The following is a 17,421-nucleotide window of genomic DNA, read 5'->3' on the forward strand; positions in this document are numbered from 1 at the left end:
AAGATAAAATCTGCACACACCTGTGAATAGTTGATCTATTTTATATTATGTTTAATTTTGACTCATATTTATCAAAATAACTCTGTGCTATAATTAAGTCCTGTAATTGAATAACTATATATTTGTAGACTCCCTGTTATAATGTAGTTTTTCCTCACAGAATACCAATGTGATGATTTGTCACTGTTCCTAAACAGGTTCTGATAGCAAATAATGGCATTGCAGCGGTTAAGTGCATGCGTTCCATTCGTCGCTGGTCGTACGAGATGTTTAAGAACGAAAGGGCAGTTAAATTTGTGGTCATGGTGACACCAGAAGATTTAAAAGGTTAGTTAAATGTTTGGAATTTATTTTTTTAGTTTTAATGTTTACTTTTGTGTACAGTGCCATTGTAATTGCAAAGCTATATTTTGTTGTTGTAGCAAATGCTGAATACATCAAGATGGCAGATTTGTACGTTCCCGTTCCAGGAGGGTCTAACAATAATAATTATGCAAATGTGGAACTCATTCTCGACATTGCTGTCAGAACACAAGCACAGGTATGTTGAGGAGCAGAAACTTTTAAAAAGAACAGTTTAGGTTCAGTCACACTGTTGGATTGGGTTTTATTTACAATAGTAGCGTTTCAGTTTAAAATATTACCAAACATTATTTGGTTTGCAGTAAGGTATGCCTTAGTAACTTACCGGTTCAGTTTATATATATATATATATATATATATATAATCTTTTAGCTAATTTGATGTTTACATATACACATAACTGCAGTTTGGCTTGAGCTAGTTTTCATTTCAGTCTGTCTACAGTTTGTAATAAAGGTCACAGTGATTCACATTTTATTCTTGTTAGACAGAAGTTGGTTAATTTAAGCTTGAAGGGTTGGAAGTTGATTGGTTTAGGCTGTATTTTTTTTTGTAGCGTTGGACGTTGATATTTCACAAGCGCCTGCCAAAGAAAAGTGACAACTTACTTTGAGCAAAGTGTTCTGGTCCTTTAAGCACCAATAAAGTTCAGAAGCACCATGATCAACACAATCCAACCAGCATTGTGAATAGGTACCCCACGAGTACAGTGAAAGGACTTAAATCCACCATGTTCAGAACCATGGCCATGTAGGGTTAGCAAATTTGCCAGGTTATTCAATGGCAGTATTAGGCCTGTACGAAGCTTCGACTAACCAAATCAGTGAAAGCACTTTTTAATATTAGATTTGTCTTCGCCAGGAAATGGTATCTGCTTTATTTGAAACTTGGGTTTCTGATGCAAAGCTTCACATCTGATGTGAAGCTTTATGTTTGTTGAAAGCTTTAAAACATTTGAAGCTAAAGATATGCTCATGAAAAAATTTTGAATTTTTTTTTTGTGCTGTGTCTATGTTACTTGAAAAAAGTTTGGTTACTTGAAAAAAAAAATGGGGAGCCGGGGGGGGGGGGGGGCACTTAATTTGATTTTATGAATGCTCAATACTAATAATATGCATGGTTATTTTATAACAATTTTTCATGATGTTATATATTAGGGCGCAATCAGTTCGTCATTTTATCGGTTCAAAAATTACAAATGTTAAACAATTTTTTTTTTTTCATTTGATTCAATTTCGCTAATGTTTTAAACGTTCAATTTGATTTTCGCTTCGCATTAAAAACACTAGTATTCGCACAGGTATAGTCAGTATAGTTTTAACGGGAATAACAAAACTGGTAGTGAGTGATGCAGTCGAGGTGTGAACGTGAGCAGCTCGATTTTGGAGCCGGATTACATAACGGGCAGAGCCGTAGAACACCGGATCACAGATGTGAACTAGGAGGCATGGCTCTCTCTCGCCGGACATCATGTCGTAAAACTAGAAGAGAATAATCTGAAAACCTTACTTAAAACAATATTGCCGCGAAGACCTAAACGGCTACATAACTTCGAGTGGGCACAAAAAGAAAACGCTTTAATTGAAGCTGAAGAAAAATATTTAACATGAAGATAACAATGGCAAAGATAGAATACTCGTAGCTTACTCTTATTGGAATCACATTTAGGAATATTTGGAGATAAAAAGCCGTAAGGAATCATATGTTTGTTGTTCATGCCAGGTATTTGGTTATCTTACAATGTAGCTTAAAGTTTTAACCTCTTGTTGAAATTTCTTCTTCAGTTTATCACAACCTAATTATGGCTCTGATTTAATTGTTTGACAGTTTTTCTTGCCGTGTTGTGCAGGCCGTGTGGGCGGGCTGGGGCCACGCGTCGGAGAACCCCAAGCTGCCGGAGCTGCTGCACAAGAACAACATCTCCTTCATCGGTCCCCCGGAGAAGGCGATGTGGGCCCTGGGCGACAAGATAGCCTCCAGCATTGTGGCGCAGACGGCCAACATCCCGACGTTGCCGTGGTCGGGCAGCTGTGAGTGTGGGCGACCGTCACCGTGGCAATACACGACGGGACCCGATGCAGCCATCCTTTTTTTTTGTTACCCGTACTTTCCCTTAATCACTCAAGACAAGTGCTGGGGATCCTTCTCCGTGCTGGCATATTCCTTACGTAATATCTCTTGTCTGTATTGTGTGTCATAATCTCTTATGACCTTGTTACCAACGAGTAGTTAAGGCGTCCGCCTACCCGGGCACACACACGATGTGGAGAGCTTCTGTAAAAAACCACGTAATTTTTAAATTGCTCAAGATATATGATAATAATTTAAGAATTTGCTGAGGGTAGATGAGTAGTTCTGTTTTGGGCGGGGTTGCACGGAATGCCGAACTACTTCAGGTGAATAGGTTTAAGTAAACATGTTTACAAACTTACAAATGCGAAAGTGTACAGTTACACGACAGTTGGCATAAACTGTGTTCAACTCGAAAACCGATTGTCTACTTACGTTGAATTTATGTTTTTTAGATCCTATTTATTTGAGCAAATGTACCTTTGTTGGAGAATTAGTGTCAGCATAAATTTTAAAACAATTAAATATTTACCTATTCATCTTTTTTGTTTCAGTCAGTAAAATGTATGGACTTGTGCAAGGAACATTCTCCATCTTGTTTTTTTCCACAAAGGACTGTTTGTACTTTCAACATTCTACAGCCAATCAGAGGCTTGTGTAGAAGAGATGTCGCTCTGAACTACTTTGCAAACCTGTTTAGGTTGAATGAAAAATGACCTCGAATGAAACGTGTTCAGACTGTGTGTAACTGTACACAAAAGTTGAACATGCCTACCTGAAGTAGTTCAGAGTACCGTGTAACCGCACACTAAATTATGTTTTTAGAAGAGTAAATATGGCTTAAATGTAATAATTATAATTAATATATATAATAATATTTAGGCATGAAACAACTGGTACAGGTTCTACTCAAGGGACTTGCATCACACCTTTATCTTCACTTCTCCACCATACAATGCTATGGTCAACACTTAAATTTCATAGTTGCCCTAAGCACTACGAAAAGTCTGCACTTGTGCTTAGACGGGATACCATGCTAGAAGCACCAGCGAACATCTCACTTATCATCCCGTCTCACTAATGCAAATACACCTCTGACTAGGCAGCCCTCTTAAAGGTAAATAAAATTTAAAAAAATGTTGTGCAGTTGCTACACACGTTAGTATTGAAACTTAACAATTCAATAATCCACTCGAACAATAATACAAACAATTTTAAGTTATCCGTTTGAAAAAATAAACTATTCAATAATTCACTGGAATGATTAAACAATAAATTACAAACCAAGTTTTCGTTTGGAGGTTCAGAATCATATCAAACATGGTGATGAAAAATCTGCAAGGAGTCTTATGGTTGTCAATCTTCTTTATTTGTTATTTCACATTCCTCCCTTCTCTATCTCTTCGACATAAGTGCCCTAATCCGGAATGTTCCACTTATAATTTGTACTGATGAACCTGAACCATTGTTTTTTCTTACCTTACCGGCTGTAAAAGAAATTTCACTTCAAAATTTTTTTTCGGAATTCTTGTAACTCTTTTTAAATGTGATCTTTCAGCCCTGAAGGCGCACTACGAGGGCAAGAAGATAAAGATATCCTCGGAGCTGTACAAGAAGGGCGGTGTATCCTCGGTGGAGGATGGTCTGCTGGCAGCACAGAAGATCGGCTACCCGGTCATGATAAAAGCTAGCGAAGGCGGGGGAGGGAAGGGCATACGCAAAGTGGAGTGTGCCGAGGAATTCCCGAACCTTTACAGACAGGTAGGTTGGAGGAAGGTTGCACTGACAGACGGAGGTGTGTCATTAGGCTGCAAAAGTCGCAAGTCTCTAGTAAAGAGACACCCAGAACTGGTCACGACAGCCATGGAAAAGTCCCAAAATATAAATAGTAAGGGTGCTGTAAGTCATGATGATTTTAATTTCCAGCAAGCTTCTTCTAACGTGCATGTAGTTTTTTGATGCCTCTCTTCAGTTTATAATCACACATATTGTGTGATTCAAGAAATTCATATTCAAGAAATCATTTTACGACAGTGACATATTTTGCAGTGCAGGTTGTATGAACTAGTTCAATTGAACATGATCCAGACATTCAGCAATCCATCTTAAATAATATCAATATTATCTGCAATGGAAATTTTGTTCATCTCCAAGTTCAAAGACACATACTAGTTTATTGAAGAACTTAAGATCATAACTACAGTGTAAAGTCTTCAATTGGGCAGTCTACGGTTTCGGAACATTCATCGAGCCACGTGCGTTTTTTTTTTTCCTTCGTATTTTGTCTGTTGACCTAGGTTGCCAGGTTGCATTACTGCGTGCGGGCATTTTTTTTTTTAGTTCTCTCAGAGTTTATTGTGATGTCTGTTTTTATTTCAGTACAGTGTTTCCTGTTTTCTTGCATTTTACATTTTACATTTTTTTAAATTTTTGGGTACGTTTCTGTATTATTTTTTAAGAAGACCAGTGCTCATCTGTGTTTTTTTTTCCGTTTTTTTTTCTCGGTATATAGAGCATATTATTACAACTTGTTATAAATACCATTGTACTGTATATTAATATTTCCTCAGCATTTTTGTTAAAACTATATCGATGTTTGATAATTCGATGAAATCACTACCTAGTCCCACATGGCTGTGGTTCTGAACGCATCTGTGGTATATACATGTTGTCAACTTGTATTTCCGTGAGGAGCCAGCAGTCGGTGATTGTTGCCCGCTCTGTGTCATGATTATATATTTCGTTTTTTACAGTCTTTTTGTTAAAACTGTGTTGATGTTTGATAATTCGATGAAATCACTACCTAGTCCTACATGGCTGTGGTTCTGAACGGCATCTGTGGTTCACATGTTACCAATTGATATCTTCATGAGGGGCCAGCAGCCGAAGTTTGTCGGTTGAGCCCCGTGTAGAGGTGGTGGTTGCCGCCCGCAGGTTCAAGCGGAGGTCCCCGGCTCGCCCATCTTCGTCATGCAGCTGGCCCGCTGCGCCCGGCACCTGGAGGTGCAGCTGTTGGCCGACCAGTACGGCAACGCCATCTCGCTGTTCGGCCGCGACTGCTCCATCCAGCGCCGCCACCAGAAGATCATCGAGGAGGCGCCGGCCGTCATCGCGGAGCCCGACGTCTTCGAGGACATGGAGAAGGTGCGTCGTGCGCGCTCGCTGGCCCCCTTCCCTTTCGCTTCAGCTGATGTAGAGTTTACAGTTTCTAATACTGACGGTGTTTATATAAAGTTGTTGAAGTTGAGGGCATACCGGTGTTACGTTTTGAGTTATTGGTGGAAATAGTGGGCGCCACCACGTGAGTGTGCACGTGGACCCGGCTTGATGCTCTTACTCAGGGTGTTATGTGGCCCGTGTGCGGCGAGAAATTAGCCCTCCTGATATCTAATTCAGCACCTGTTCCTAACCGAGCCCGCTCTCAGCGTCGGGCACGCTTCTACCTAACCGCAGTGGGCTCTTAGGGCGTCCCACACGCCGCTGACTGGGTTAAGGACCCACGTGGCTCCCCCGAACACAAAGTCACGTGACTCAATTAAGTTGGTTTTTATTTACTTCTACGTTACACGTCCTCATACAGTCCTTCCTTTACACTGTTAAAAACACCTGAGGCACGAATCAGTTTAGTTGAGGAGGCGAACACAGAGGTGGTCGCCTCAAGTCTTTACGTAAAACACAAGTGGTTAAAAAATTCCTGAGAGTATAAAAATTACTAATTAAACAGCCTCACCGACCGAGAGAGGCCCCGAGGATGAAAAGAAAACAATTTGAATGATTATTATATAACAGAACTACTTATCGGTGAGACAACGGTGATGTCCCCGGGGTTTCTGCAGAGACTCCGCTCTCGACCGGCTGAAGTTGGAGACTGGGGTGAGACAAGGGCTTGCGGCAGGAAACATGGTGCCCTTCACGCCCAACACAATTACCGTTAACATCTTAGCTATTGCGTGCCCCAGGTTATTATAGAAAATAACATGAACCCTTTATAAAACTACCAGATACACATCCATGACCAGACAGTCTGTAATAATTACTTATGTGGTAAATTAGTTTGAATAAAGTTATATGTTGGTTCCGTCGTCGCCCGCTAGAGAGCGTCCTTGTCCGTGCTTGCATGTACTTTATTACAAAAATATAACATATTAATAAAACAAAAGACACTCACTTACTGACTCGTCGGGACACTATTTTAGGGCGAAAAGAAAAGGTTACAATATTATTAATTACATATAGGGGTGCGGCGCACTGCAGCTAGCGCTCTCTTGCCGGGCGACCAACACACGCATGCACTCGTTAGCGGGAGATTTGAGCAGAGGGTGGTGGTGTTTGGGCGGTGGCATATCGGGCTCAAAGGGGCCGCAGGCCCGGATGACGTCAATGTGAAACTTATTCACAGCGTGTAAGGTAAGTCAAGGCAATGACTAGGGACAGCATTATACAATGAATTCCGATAGAAACAAAATAACACCTAAAAGCATGTCAAAACACAGCGTAACACCAAAATGCAACGATATAGCACCGAACTGCTAGTTTTATTGTGGAACTAAGTAGTATTTAACCCAAACGTAATTCAAATCATAAAAAAAAGTAATTTTTTAATGTTTGAAATTCAAGGAATGACATTTCCAAACAAAAACTTGTACCTAAGTGAATCTCTTTTTGAATCACTTTTAAACCACAAATGCTCGCTTTTTTATTTTTATTGCTTGGAATGAATCTTTTTTTAGGAAAATTTATTACAAATGATTTTATCATAAAAATGCAGCATTTTATTGGAGTAAGTATTAGAAAAAAGCTTTTATTAAAACAAAAAACAATAACACCCAATTATTCTGCTTTAAAAACATAATTAGACTAAAAATAAAACCATAAAATCTTGTCTCTAGCAATGACTCATCAGTGCGTAATGAAAAAGGATAATTGCAACGCTCAGGAATAAAGTGCTCTTGGTCAGAGGGGGGGGGGAGGGGGAATAAGAATTTAAATATTGAGTCTGACAACTGTTAAGACTCAGCGTGTTTTTCATAATCATGTTTGTTGCAGTTGTGAACTACACTTGTGAACCTCCTATGTACTTTATTGTTTGGATTTATAGTTAAAGTGAATTATTGATTTTTTTTTTTTTACGGTTCAAGTGGATTTTTTTAATGTGGAGTTTTATGAACTTTTTTTTTTAATGGTTTTTAGTCACCACACAATGCAATTGGTTATCTGTATCATATGCCATAAAAGGAGCCATGATAGTTAGGTGTTCAGGTCTCCCACAAGAGAATCAAGATTTGTTTTTCCGCGAGGTTGAACGGGATGTTTTTCTAATGGGAAATGTGGAGGATGTTTCAATGAATCATTGGGCTTTCTTTCACTGGCTGCTCTCATTCTTCACTCATTCATTTCATCAATGATTTATTTTCATGTTATCATCCCTCATTTCAATCAGACATGAAGTCATTCATTGGTTCGTTCATTGTTCATTCATTAATTAACATATCCCAACCTCTCCAGTACATGAAAAAAGTTTATAATTGCAAGTGAAATAACAAATAACAAAAGAAGATACTGTTATAATAATTTTTAGCTACCCATAATTGAAGTCAGTCGCCTGGCTTGGCCCCAAAGAGTATGGATATCTCCATGCCATTTACGATTGGTTCACTATTTATCAAAGGTTTAGAAGCCGTTGTACATTCCAGAGGTGGTTTCAATTCGGGTTTAATTTTTATCATTTGAACATGTCTTTTTTTCGGACTGCAAAAAAATTCTAAAAGTGATATTTTTGGGTATGAAAAATTTAGCACACAGAATTGTAAGTAGGATTGGTATGTCTATAATATTCCACCATGGAATCATACCATCACCGCTTAAAGATCCATGGAGACGTGTTGAATGATGCAGAGCCTGCACGCCAGTTAGGTGCCGGTGCGGAGCGGAGAAGAGGCATGTGATGCGAGGAACATGTTAGTACCCCATGCTTTAAGAACTTACTTGCATATTGAGGCAGCCCCTTATAGGCCCCACCTACCTCGACACACACATGGTGTGTGCAGAGAGCTGCAGATAAAACCATACAATTTAACAAACTGCTCAGTATATGAGAGTAGTGTCTGTTTACGAAAAGCATTTAAGAATATTCTGAGGGCGGATGAGCCCGTACTTCGTTTTTTAAACTATTTTTAGAAGAGTGAAAAGAGCTAAAACGCATTGGACATGCTCGGTATAAATTCTTGGAAGCACTGAAGGGCCTGGCATTACACCTTTATCATCATTTGACCATCATATAATTGATTTTATGGTTACTGCTCAAATTTCATAGTCGCCCTATGCACGACGAGAATACTGCGTGCCACTTCAGAGTCTTACGCTCAAAGAGATACCACAATTAAAAGCACCAGCAAGCGTCGCACTTAACCATTCTGCAATCACCGACACTAATACACCCCTTGACGATGTTGTTCTTGTCTCTTTGTCGGCAGGCGGCGGTGCGGCTGGCGAAGATGGTCGGCTACGTGAGCGCGGGCACGGTGGAGTACCTGTACGACACGAACGGCAACTACTTCTTCCTGGAGCTGAACCCGCGGCTGCAGGTGGAGCACCCGTGCACGGAGATGGTCGCCGACGTGAACCTCCCAGCTGCGCAGCTGCAGGTGGGTGGCTTGCACTGCGACTTGCGACATCTCGCACCGGTTCTCGAATATAGTTGGCCGCACACGGACTCACGTGCACCCCCATCAATCAAGTGCCACATCGGGGCAGAGGAGTTGGAGTTCCTGGGCCACGTAGTAAGTGCCGAAGGTTCGTAGGCCAGTGCCAGATAAGCTGGCCCTCGTTGATGAAAAGCAATCACCTAGCACCCGCAAACAGCTTCAGCAGCTCAACGGGGCCCTCCTCAACTGGCTCCGCTGTTTTATCCCTGGCTATGCCACTGTCATCGTACCCATGACTGCAGCCAGTCAAGGCTCTCTGATCCCAGTCTTCAGTGCTCGCCAGAATTACACGTGTTCTCACGCTGCAAACAAAACACATTAATGTTAAATGTTAGCTGCCTTTCAGGAAATAAGCAGGGCCGGCGCGTCCATGTAGGCGAACTAGGCAACCGCCTAGGGCATCAAGTAGCTGGGGGCGGCGCAGCACGACACATAACAGCTGATATAATATGTTTTAACGATTATTGAAACTAGATGAAAATGGATTTTTGTAACAGTTAGGAATGTTTATATTGATATAAGTGATAATTATTTAAAGTCCACGGTGACCTGTTTATGATTTGTAATAAGTAAAAAAAAAAACACAAGCCTGCTTACATTTGATTGTTGACAAAATTTTAGGCTTACGTGATGTATTTTGAGGCAAGGAAAAATTTTTTTTGGGTTTTTCGCCTAGGGCACCAATTTACCTTGCACCGGCCCTGGAAATAAGTCAACTAGTAACTGAAGTAAAAGGTGGGTTATGTCAGGTCAGATGCATTAACAAGAAGTAAAATCATTGCAAAAATATTTTTTAATTTTTTTTTCTGTTATTAACGTAGCTGACCCAAATTAACCAAAATTTCACTTTAGAATGTTATTATTCACCTATTTGCATCTCTGGTGTATTACACAAAAGCTCATGTGAATACTGTACTAAGATCACATTCAACAAAATTTTAATTTTTTTTTGTGCAGAATTTCACACACTATGAAAGTACTTAACTACTCTTTCATCAAATTTTTTATTTTTGATACCCATATATTTATGATATATATTAATACAGTGTAAACTCTATATAACGACACTTAATGGACTGAGAATTTTTCGACGGTATAGAGAGTGGTCGTTAAATGGAGAGAAATAAAAGATATCATTTTACTATTCTATAATAATATGTATTTACTAATATAGTACACATTTTTCACGCGAACATTAATATTCATACAAATAACACTTATTTCGTATAGTCTGATATTTTTCTTTGTTTTTCCATATATTGTAGACACGGTAAAGCGGCTAAATACAAAGTGTCTTCCAACATCACTGATCTTTTCTCCCGCCTCTATTGAGCGTATTAATAAAACCTTTTCGTCAATACACAAAGATTTTCGTTTGCTCGCCATGTTTACAGTTCAAAAGTCTGTAAGCTACTTCGATAATGATAACGTGTAACAACTTGACAAAAGTCTAGTGACCAAGGTGAACATGTGCAAGTTCATCATACAAACATAAAAGACAAATTTTCTTAGAATCTCCGGTACGTCAGTCGAAGTAAACACGTGCTAGATAATACAACAGCAAAACAGCAAACAAAAAAATGTACACAGCTGCAGTTCTTATCAACTTCGGCAACCTAGAAAGTACTGCTTAATGAAATATGTATAATGCCGTATTGTTAGAGTCACGATTATATGGTAATACGCGATAACACGAAATAACACCGAAAACCGCTTGAAAACACGAAATAAAACGAAATTGTGCGAAATCCGCGATATGTCACGAAATATTGCCTATCCTGATTATTTACGTTTTTTTTTTCCATTCTGTAAGGACAATTCACTATCTTCAGCACAATCAAATATTTCTGACAGTAACTAGCAGCCATATATATTATATGCGACGGTGATTTATTATAGATTTTAAAACGAAGTCTCGGAATTAACGTAGTATTTTCTTTAAATGGTAATCTTGTGTACCATAATAATTTAAGATGTTGATAACTATGATACAATTTACTGTTTATTTAAAATAAAGTACGTAGGGTACGAAAATAAAATTAACTCTGCTTAACGTAACGATTGTAAATAATAAATAGTACATGTTTATGTCGGTATTAATTTTCACGGGCGTATGTTGGTATTCGGTATGCGTTTGTATTCGCATCTATTCTCCATTGTTTTGATCTTTCCAGCACGGCAAGTTTTTGCGTATTAAAAGGTTAAATTCTTCCTATGTGATTAAAAATTTTTGATAATGCCTAAAACGAAGGTTTTTTGCCAGTGACCGATCGAAAGAATTTTCCAGCGAAGGATTTTATTTCAGTGATAAAATTTTAATATGCACATTCTGTAACTGCAGGCTAGACTACGAGAGACGCGATACGCTTGTGAAACATGTCGCGAGTGAGAAACATAAGCGTTTGAGGTTAAGCCTTAAATGAAATCCTTGTCTAAGAGTCTTTAATGCCATTAATTTGCTGTTCAACCCAAGAAATGTGAGTAGGGTTAGCATAGAAGATGCAAACCTACAGAAGTCTCTGCATAACTTGCCTTCTGTTTCCCATCTTCCCATTGATACATTTATACATGGCTATGTTGCTTTTAAAAAAATAATTGAGGATGAACTTTCATTGCCAGAAACAAGCCAAATTGATGTTGCAAAGGTACTTTGCTCCCTTAAAGGTGACTACAGTGAATTTGCTCAAGCCAGTTTAAGGGCAATCTGGTTCCCAACATCAAATGTTGATGCAGAACGTTCATTTTCCAGTTACTCACTGGTAGTTAGTGCCAGAAGACAACATCTCACTCCAGAAAATGTGGAAAATTTAACTATGATAGCATTTCAATAAAACAGTCATAATAGTTACTTTGGAAGTGCTTAATTGTGTAATTTTGTAGTGTATGTGATTGTAATTGTGAAATTTTTAGTAGTTATTTAAAAGTTTGAATTTATGAATTTGCAAATGAACTTAATTATCTATGAATTTGCAAATGAACTTAATTGTAATTAGATCATGAGGTTTTAGTGTTTATTAATATTTGTTTTAATAAATTTGCATGTCGTACAGGAAAGCAAGAAAATTTTGCCGTGGGTATTTTGAGCAAAAAAATAAAACCGTATAACACCGAAATCTTTATTTCTTTACACCGAAATTTGTCTTAAAATAACACCACAAAATCTTGACTCTACGTATTGTTGTTAAATAGAGTGAGCGTGACGCTATATAGAGTGTAGTATTGTATAGAAAACAACGTAAACCAACCAGAGTCAAGCAATTTTACGTTTTAAGGAGTTTGTCATCAAATCGAGTGACGTTATAAAGAGTTTACACTGTATGTATATACAGAAGTCAATTTCGTGTTGTATTTAGAGATTTCTTGCAGTATTAACATTCAATGTAAAGGTATCTTAAGCACATGTAATTTGAATGCTGTTTGATTTTGTTTCCAGATTGCGATGGGTCTCCCTCTCCATCGTATCAAAGACATTCGGTTGTTGTACGGGGAATCTCCTTGGAGCGACGGCGATATTGATTTTGACTACCCTCACCACAAGCCCCAACCGTGGGGCCATGTCATAGCAGCTCGTATCACTAGTGAAAATCCTGATGAGGGTTAGTGTCTGTCAATATGTATACTACGTGTATACTGGTTTACTGTGTATGTCTGTGTCCTTTGCAAGTTTGTGTGTGTCACAGTGTGTGTCTTAATCCGTGTTTAGCAACTGTCGGGCCTGGGCTTCGAACCATAATTATGGTTTAGAAATTTTCAGTTGGATTTAAAGTTTGTTTGTTTTGGACTTGTAGATTGCAAGTGTTTTTTTGAAAATTTGAAACTGTCTAGAAACAGTTTAGTAATTGATGAATGCTTGTTGTACTACGTTATTCACCTGCATAAAGGTCCCAGATTTCATGCTGGTTTTTTCCTTAAATAAAATGTATTGTGACCCATATGTGAAAATTTCCATTTTGGGTAAAAAAAAATATATATTAACAGTGCACTGTTGTGGTTAACTATATGCTTAAATAACTAGCATGTGTTGGTTTTTAACAAATATGTCGCGAGTAAATATAAAGTGTTAAATTAAAATATCTCAGCAGTGAGCGTAAAGCATCATGAACTGCGCCCCTACGTCTGCTGCCTGTTGTGCAGCTACCCAGCCAGCCAGGGGCGTAGCCGGAGGGGGTTTTAGGGGTTCAAACCCCCCCTCCCCCCTAGCACCAAATCTTTAATTAATTTCTTATTCGTCACTTAAACAAATTTCATATTAAAATTAATAAAAAATTTTACCATTGCAATATTTAAATTTAAGTACCGAAAACTGCTAAAATAGCACTATTTTACACGTTAAAATCCAAATTTTCCCAGGGGAGGACCCCCGGACCCCTCGCTTTAATACAGGGGGGCCATGCTTCTTTACACCCCCCATACACAAATCCTGGCTACGCCACTGCAGCCAGCAGTGGCATGCCACGTTGCTGTCTGTCGCCTTTGGGGTGGGGGGTGCTCGGCAAGAGGGGAAATCTAAAAATAAACCAGCCTGAGAGAGAGAAAATGAGAATGAGAATGAGGGGAAGGGTGTTTGTGGGTGTGTGTGTGTTGAGTGCATGTGGCCATGCAGCGACGTTTATGGTACTTCCTCCCTCTCCCGTCTGTGAACTCAATCATCACGTCTATCTCTGCAGGTTTTTGTGACGCACCTGTGTGTTTTTGCAAGAGTTTCCCTCTGCTTTCTACTGCAACATTTCATTCATGGCAGAACTGCTGTAAAGGGCATGCTTGTTTTTATTAAAGAAACTGACAAAAAATATTGATAAGGAAATAGCCTGTGGTCTTTTCTCTCTTAGGGAAGATGGGAAGGGAAACATGGGTATAAAAAATAGCATTCTTTTCCTTTATATTTTGTTTTAAATAATGCTAGGGTGATAGGGGGAGGGGAGGAAGGGTCATAAAGGATCAAGAGGGGAAAGGCAAAAGACATCAATGCATTTTCTTATGGGCAGTAATCAGGGACTATGAAGACTTCACTTGTATTCTACTGGAGACAGTTTTATGGTGCAACTCATATTCGGGGGCAACCCTTACAGTGAAAAGGTTAGATTTTCCCCCCAAAAAATTAAAGGTGCGACAGATATGTAGATGCGTAAATACGGTATTTTACCATATGTGTTTTTATTTTTTTTAGTACCTTTGCATAGTGGTCTCTGCAAAATTTATTGATATAGTCTATGGTTTATTTGATGATTTATGGTTTATTTGATGATTGGTTTAGTTGAATGTGTTTTATAAAAAAAATGTGCTAAAAAAATTGATTAAGTTTGATTAATTTTAATGCCCATTAAAATTAAGATAAGTTCATTGACAAACTTGGGGTTGGATTTAATAATCTGTGATATTCTGAAATGTTCTGATTCACCCCATGACTGTATTTTGTTTTTATTTTAGGTTTCAAGCCCAGCTCTGGCACGGTCCAAGAACTTAATTTCCGCTCTTCGAAAAACGTTTGGGGCTACTTCAGCGTGGCTTCATCGGGAGGACTGCACGAGTTCGCAGACTCCCAGTTTGGCCATTGCTTTTCGTGGGGTGAAAACAGGGAACAGGCCAGGGAGTGAGTATAGTTGGAGGACAAGTTTCATTTTTTTTTCTTTTTTTTTCTTTTTTTTTTTTTGGGCTCTACATCATATTAACAGCAAGGTGATCATTAGAGATGTTAACACTTTGGCAATATCATGAGAGGAATTGGCTATATTAAATTAAATTGAATAAATAACAATCCTAACATTGGCGTGGAATTATTTAGGGAAACTATGGGAAAAAAAAAGAAGATTCGGACCTGTGAGTCAGACTTAAGCCGCCCAGAATGCAAGTCCAGTGTCTTACTGCGCTACCTTGCTTAGTCTAAAGAAATGGTGTAGTGATAGAGTAGATATATGTTACTTGTTTTGATGTGTAACATCTTAGCTCTCTGTATACAGCATTTGGTGGGACTTATTTCGTGAATGGAAGAAAGTCCGTGGAAGAGGGAAGGGGGGGGGAACTCTTCCCTCTTTTACCAAGCACACATACACTGGACAGAAAAAGAGAGGAACATCCTTAGCATCTACTGTGTTCCTACACTTTAGTTAAAACAAGCCAAAAAATATAATCCATTTATGTTAATATAAATAATGATTTATTTGCACAAAGTGGAAAATTCAAACAAACAAGTTTAAAAAAATTTTTTTTAGAACTACATCATATTTAACTATAGATTAAAACTGCTCACTGTAGATTTTTTTTAAACCTACCCTCTAGAAGTTTATTCACTAATACTGCAATTGCCTTACATATTTGCATTGCACTCTTTATTAATATTTTTTTTGCAGATCTTATTTTGATTACTATGAAAAATAATTATTTATATTTTCCTATGTCATTTCTGTTTTCATGTTTTGTGTTTATCCTGTGCTGTCTGTATTTATTGTGATAGTGTTTGGTTTTTACTTGTTTTGTTTCATACTTGTTTTGTGTCGTGCCCACCTCTAAAGTCTCAAGACTGTCGGTGGGCATGTAACAAATTTAAATAAATAAATGAATAAAATTTTAATATTTCAACAAAATTTTACCTATAGTAATTATAGCTGACTTAACCTAACCAACCTTTCACTTTATTATTTTTTATCTAATTTCCTGAAAGCCACTACAATACACATTTACTTTTCTTATATATGAAAACAAATTTAGTTGGATTCTAATTCTTACTGGTCTAATTTGATATTCATATTCATATTTGATTTAAAATAAAAAACATATTTGCCTAGTCTCTAGTAATAATAATAATTTCAGCTTGATAACAAAACTTTGTTACAAACTTTTCTTTGGAACTGGTGTAAATTTTAGTTGCATTTTTATTTTATTTTATAGGAACCTTGTGATAGCACTGAAGGAGTTGTCGATTCGCGGAGACTTCCGCACTACAGTTGAATACCTGATCAAGCTTTTAGAGACTCCAAGTTTCCAGCACAACTCCATCGACACGTCGTGGCTCGATGCGCTGATTGCAGAGCGGATGCAGGCAGAGAAGCCGGATATCATCCTCGGCGTCATCTGCGCGTCTCTGCATATCGCTGATAGGACCATCCTTAACGTTTTCCAGAATTTCCAGTCGTCTTTGGAGAGGTAACATTTGTGTTTGGGTTTTTTGTGTGTTTTTTCTCGTGTTTGTTCCGCAACACAGCTCACCTAGATAACTTTTCAGTGAGGTTGTATGTGCTGTGTTGGTCTGAACTATTTCATTAACAATTTTTGCTAAGATTTTTGCAGCTATGTTTTAAAAAGCCATCCATCATTTTAACTGTGTTAAGAGGGAATGCTGATGTTGAAAGTTATAGTATATCAGAGTAATATTTTTCTTTAAAAAGAATTTTTAGCAAATGTCAATATGATTACCTACTTTTTTTTAAATTTTTTATTTCTTTCAGTTATATATTTTTTTACTATACATTTGTTTCAATGCTCCTGTAATAAAACTATGTTCTTACAGTTTGATATTAATCATACAGTCATATCATAACGTATAGTTTTTATTGTTTTACATAACTAAAACTTACTCATCATTTTCTGCCTGTAATACTAAATAAGTGTTATTAACTGTTTTGCAGGGGCCAAGTGCAAGCATCGAACACACTGGAGAATACATTCGACGTAGAACTCATAAATGACGGTTTCAAGTACAAAGTGCAAGTAACCAAATCTGGACCAAACACCTACTTTCTAGTCATGAATAACTCGTCCAAAGAAATCGATATACATCGATTGTCTGATGGAGGTTTGTTGGGTTATGAAAATTTACTTGCTTCTCTTGAATTGACTGCATGGATTGAATTTTAAAATTCAGTGGTATTTGTTTGTTTTGTTGTGGGATTAGTAAACTATTGCACATTAAATATTCATAAATAAATAAATAAATAAATAATTTTTTTTCTAGAATTGAATAGCTTCAATTGGTTTGACCAACACTGATTTGATTTTAAATTATGTGATTGCCTACTTCTTTTTTGCTGAAGTGTTTTTCATGTGGTACTGCTTGTCTTGAAAATACTGTGTGTAATATTTTTACAGTGAAATGTTCATCAATTTATCTATTAATAAATTTAAATTAAAGTAGATCTTCATTAATGTAGGATAATGATATTTTGTTTGGCATGAATAATTAATTTTTTACGAATAGTAGAAATGTAGGTAGGCTATTCAGTAAATTAAAAATTATTAAATTAATATGAATGTGATTGAAGTTGGAAGTTTTTTTGTTATATTCTATAAG

General features: G+C 37.7%; 1 protein-coding gene across 8 annotated transcripts in view; it reads left to right on the forward strand.

The window, feature by feature from the left end:
• LOC134539336 (acetyl-CoA carboxylase) overlaps window positions 1-17,421 on the forward strand; it is a 148,928-nt gene that overhangs the window by 70,029 nt on the left and 61,478 nt on the right. For all 8 annotated transcript variants that reach the window (XM_063381272.1, XM_063381273.1, XM_063381269.1 and 5 more), the window contains 10 exons: window positions 198-327; window positions 423-541; window positions 2,213-2,393; window positions 3,992-4,194; window positions 5,368-5,577; window positions 8,907-9,077; window positions 12,571-12,733; window positions 14,565-14,727; window positions 16,023-16,277; window positions 16,760-16,926. In XM_063381272.1, the coding sequence (XP_063237342.1) occupies window positions 198-327; window positions 423-541; window positions 2,213-2,393; window positions 3,992-4,194; window positions 5,368-5,577; window positions 8,907-9,077; window positions 12,571-12,733; window positions 14,565-14,727; window positions 16,023-16,277; window positions 16,760-16,926 (1,762 nt within the window). The remainder of the gene's footprint in view (window positions 1-197; window positions 328-422; window positions 542-2,212; window positions 2,394-3,991; window positions 4,195-5,367; window positions 5,578-8,906; window positions 9,078-12,570; window positions 12,734-14,564; window positions 14,728-16,022; window positions 16,278-16,759; window positions 16,927-17,421) is intronic.

This window comes from Bacillus rossius, chromosome 15 (assembly GCF_032445375.1).
Source record: "Bacillus rossius redtenbacheri isolate Brsri chromosome 15, Brsri_v3, whole genome shotgun sequence".
NCBI lineage: Eukaryota > Metazoa > Arthropoda > Insecta > Phasmatodea > Bacillidae > Bacillus > Bacillus rossius.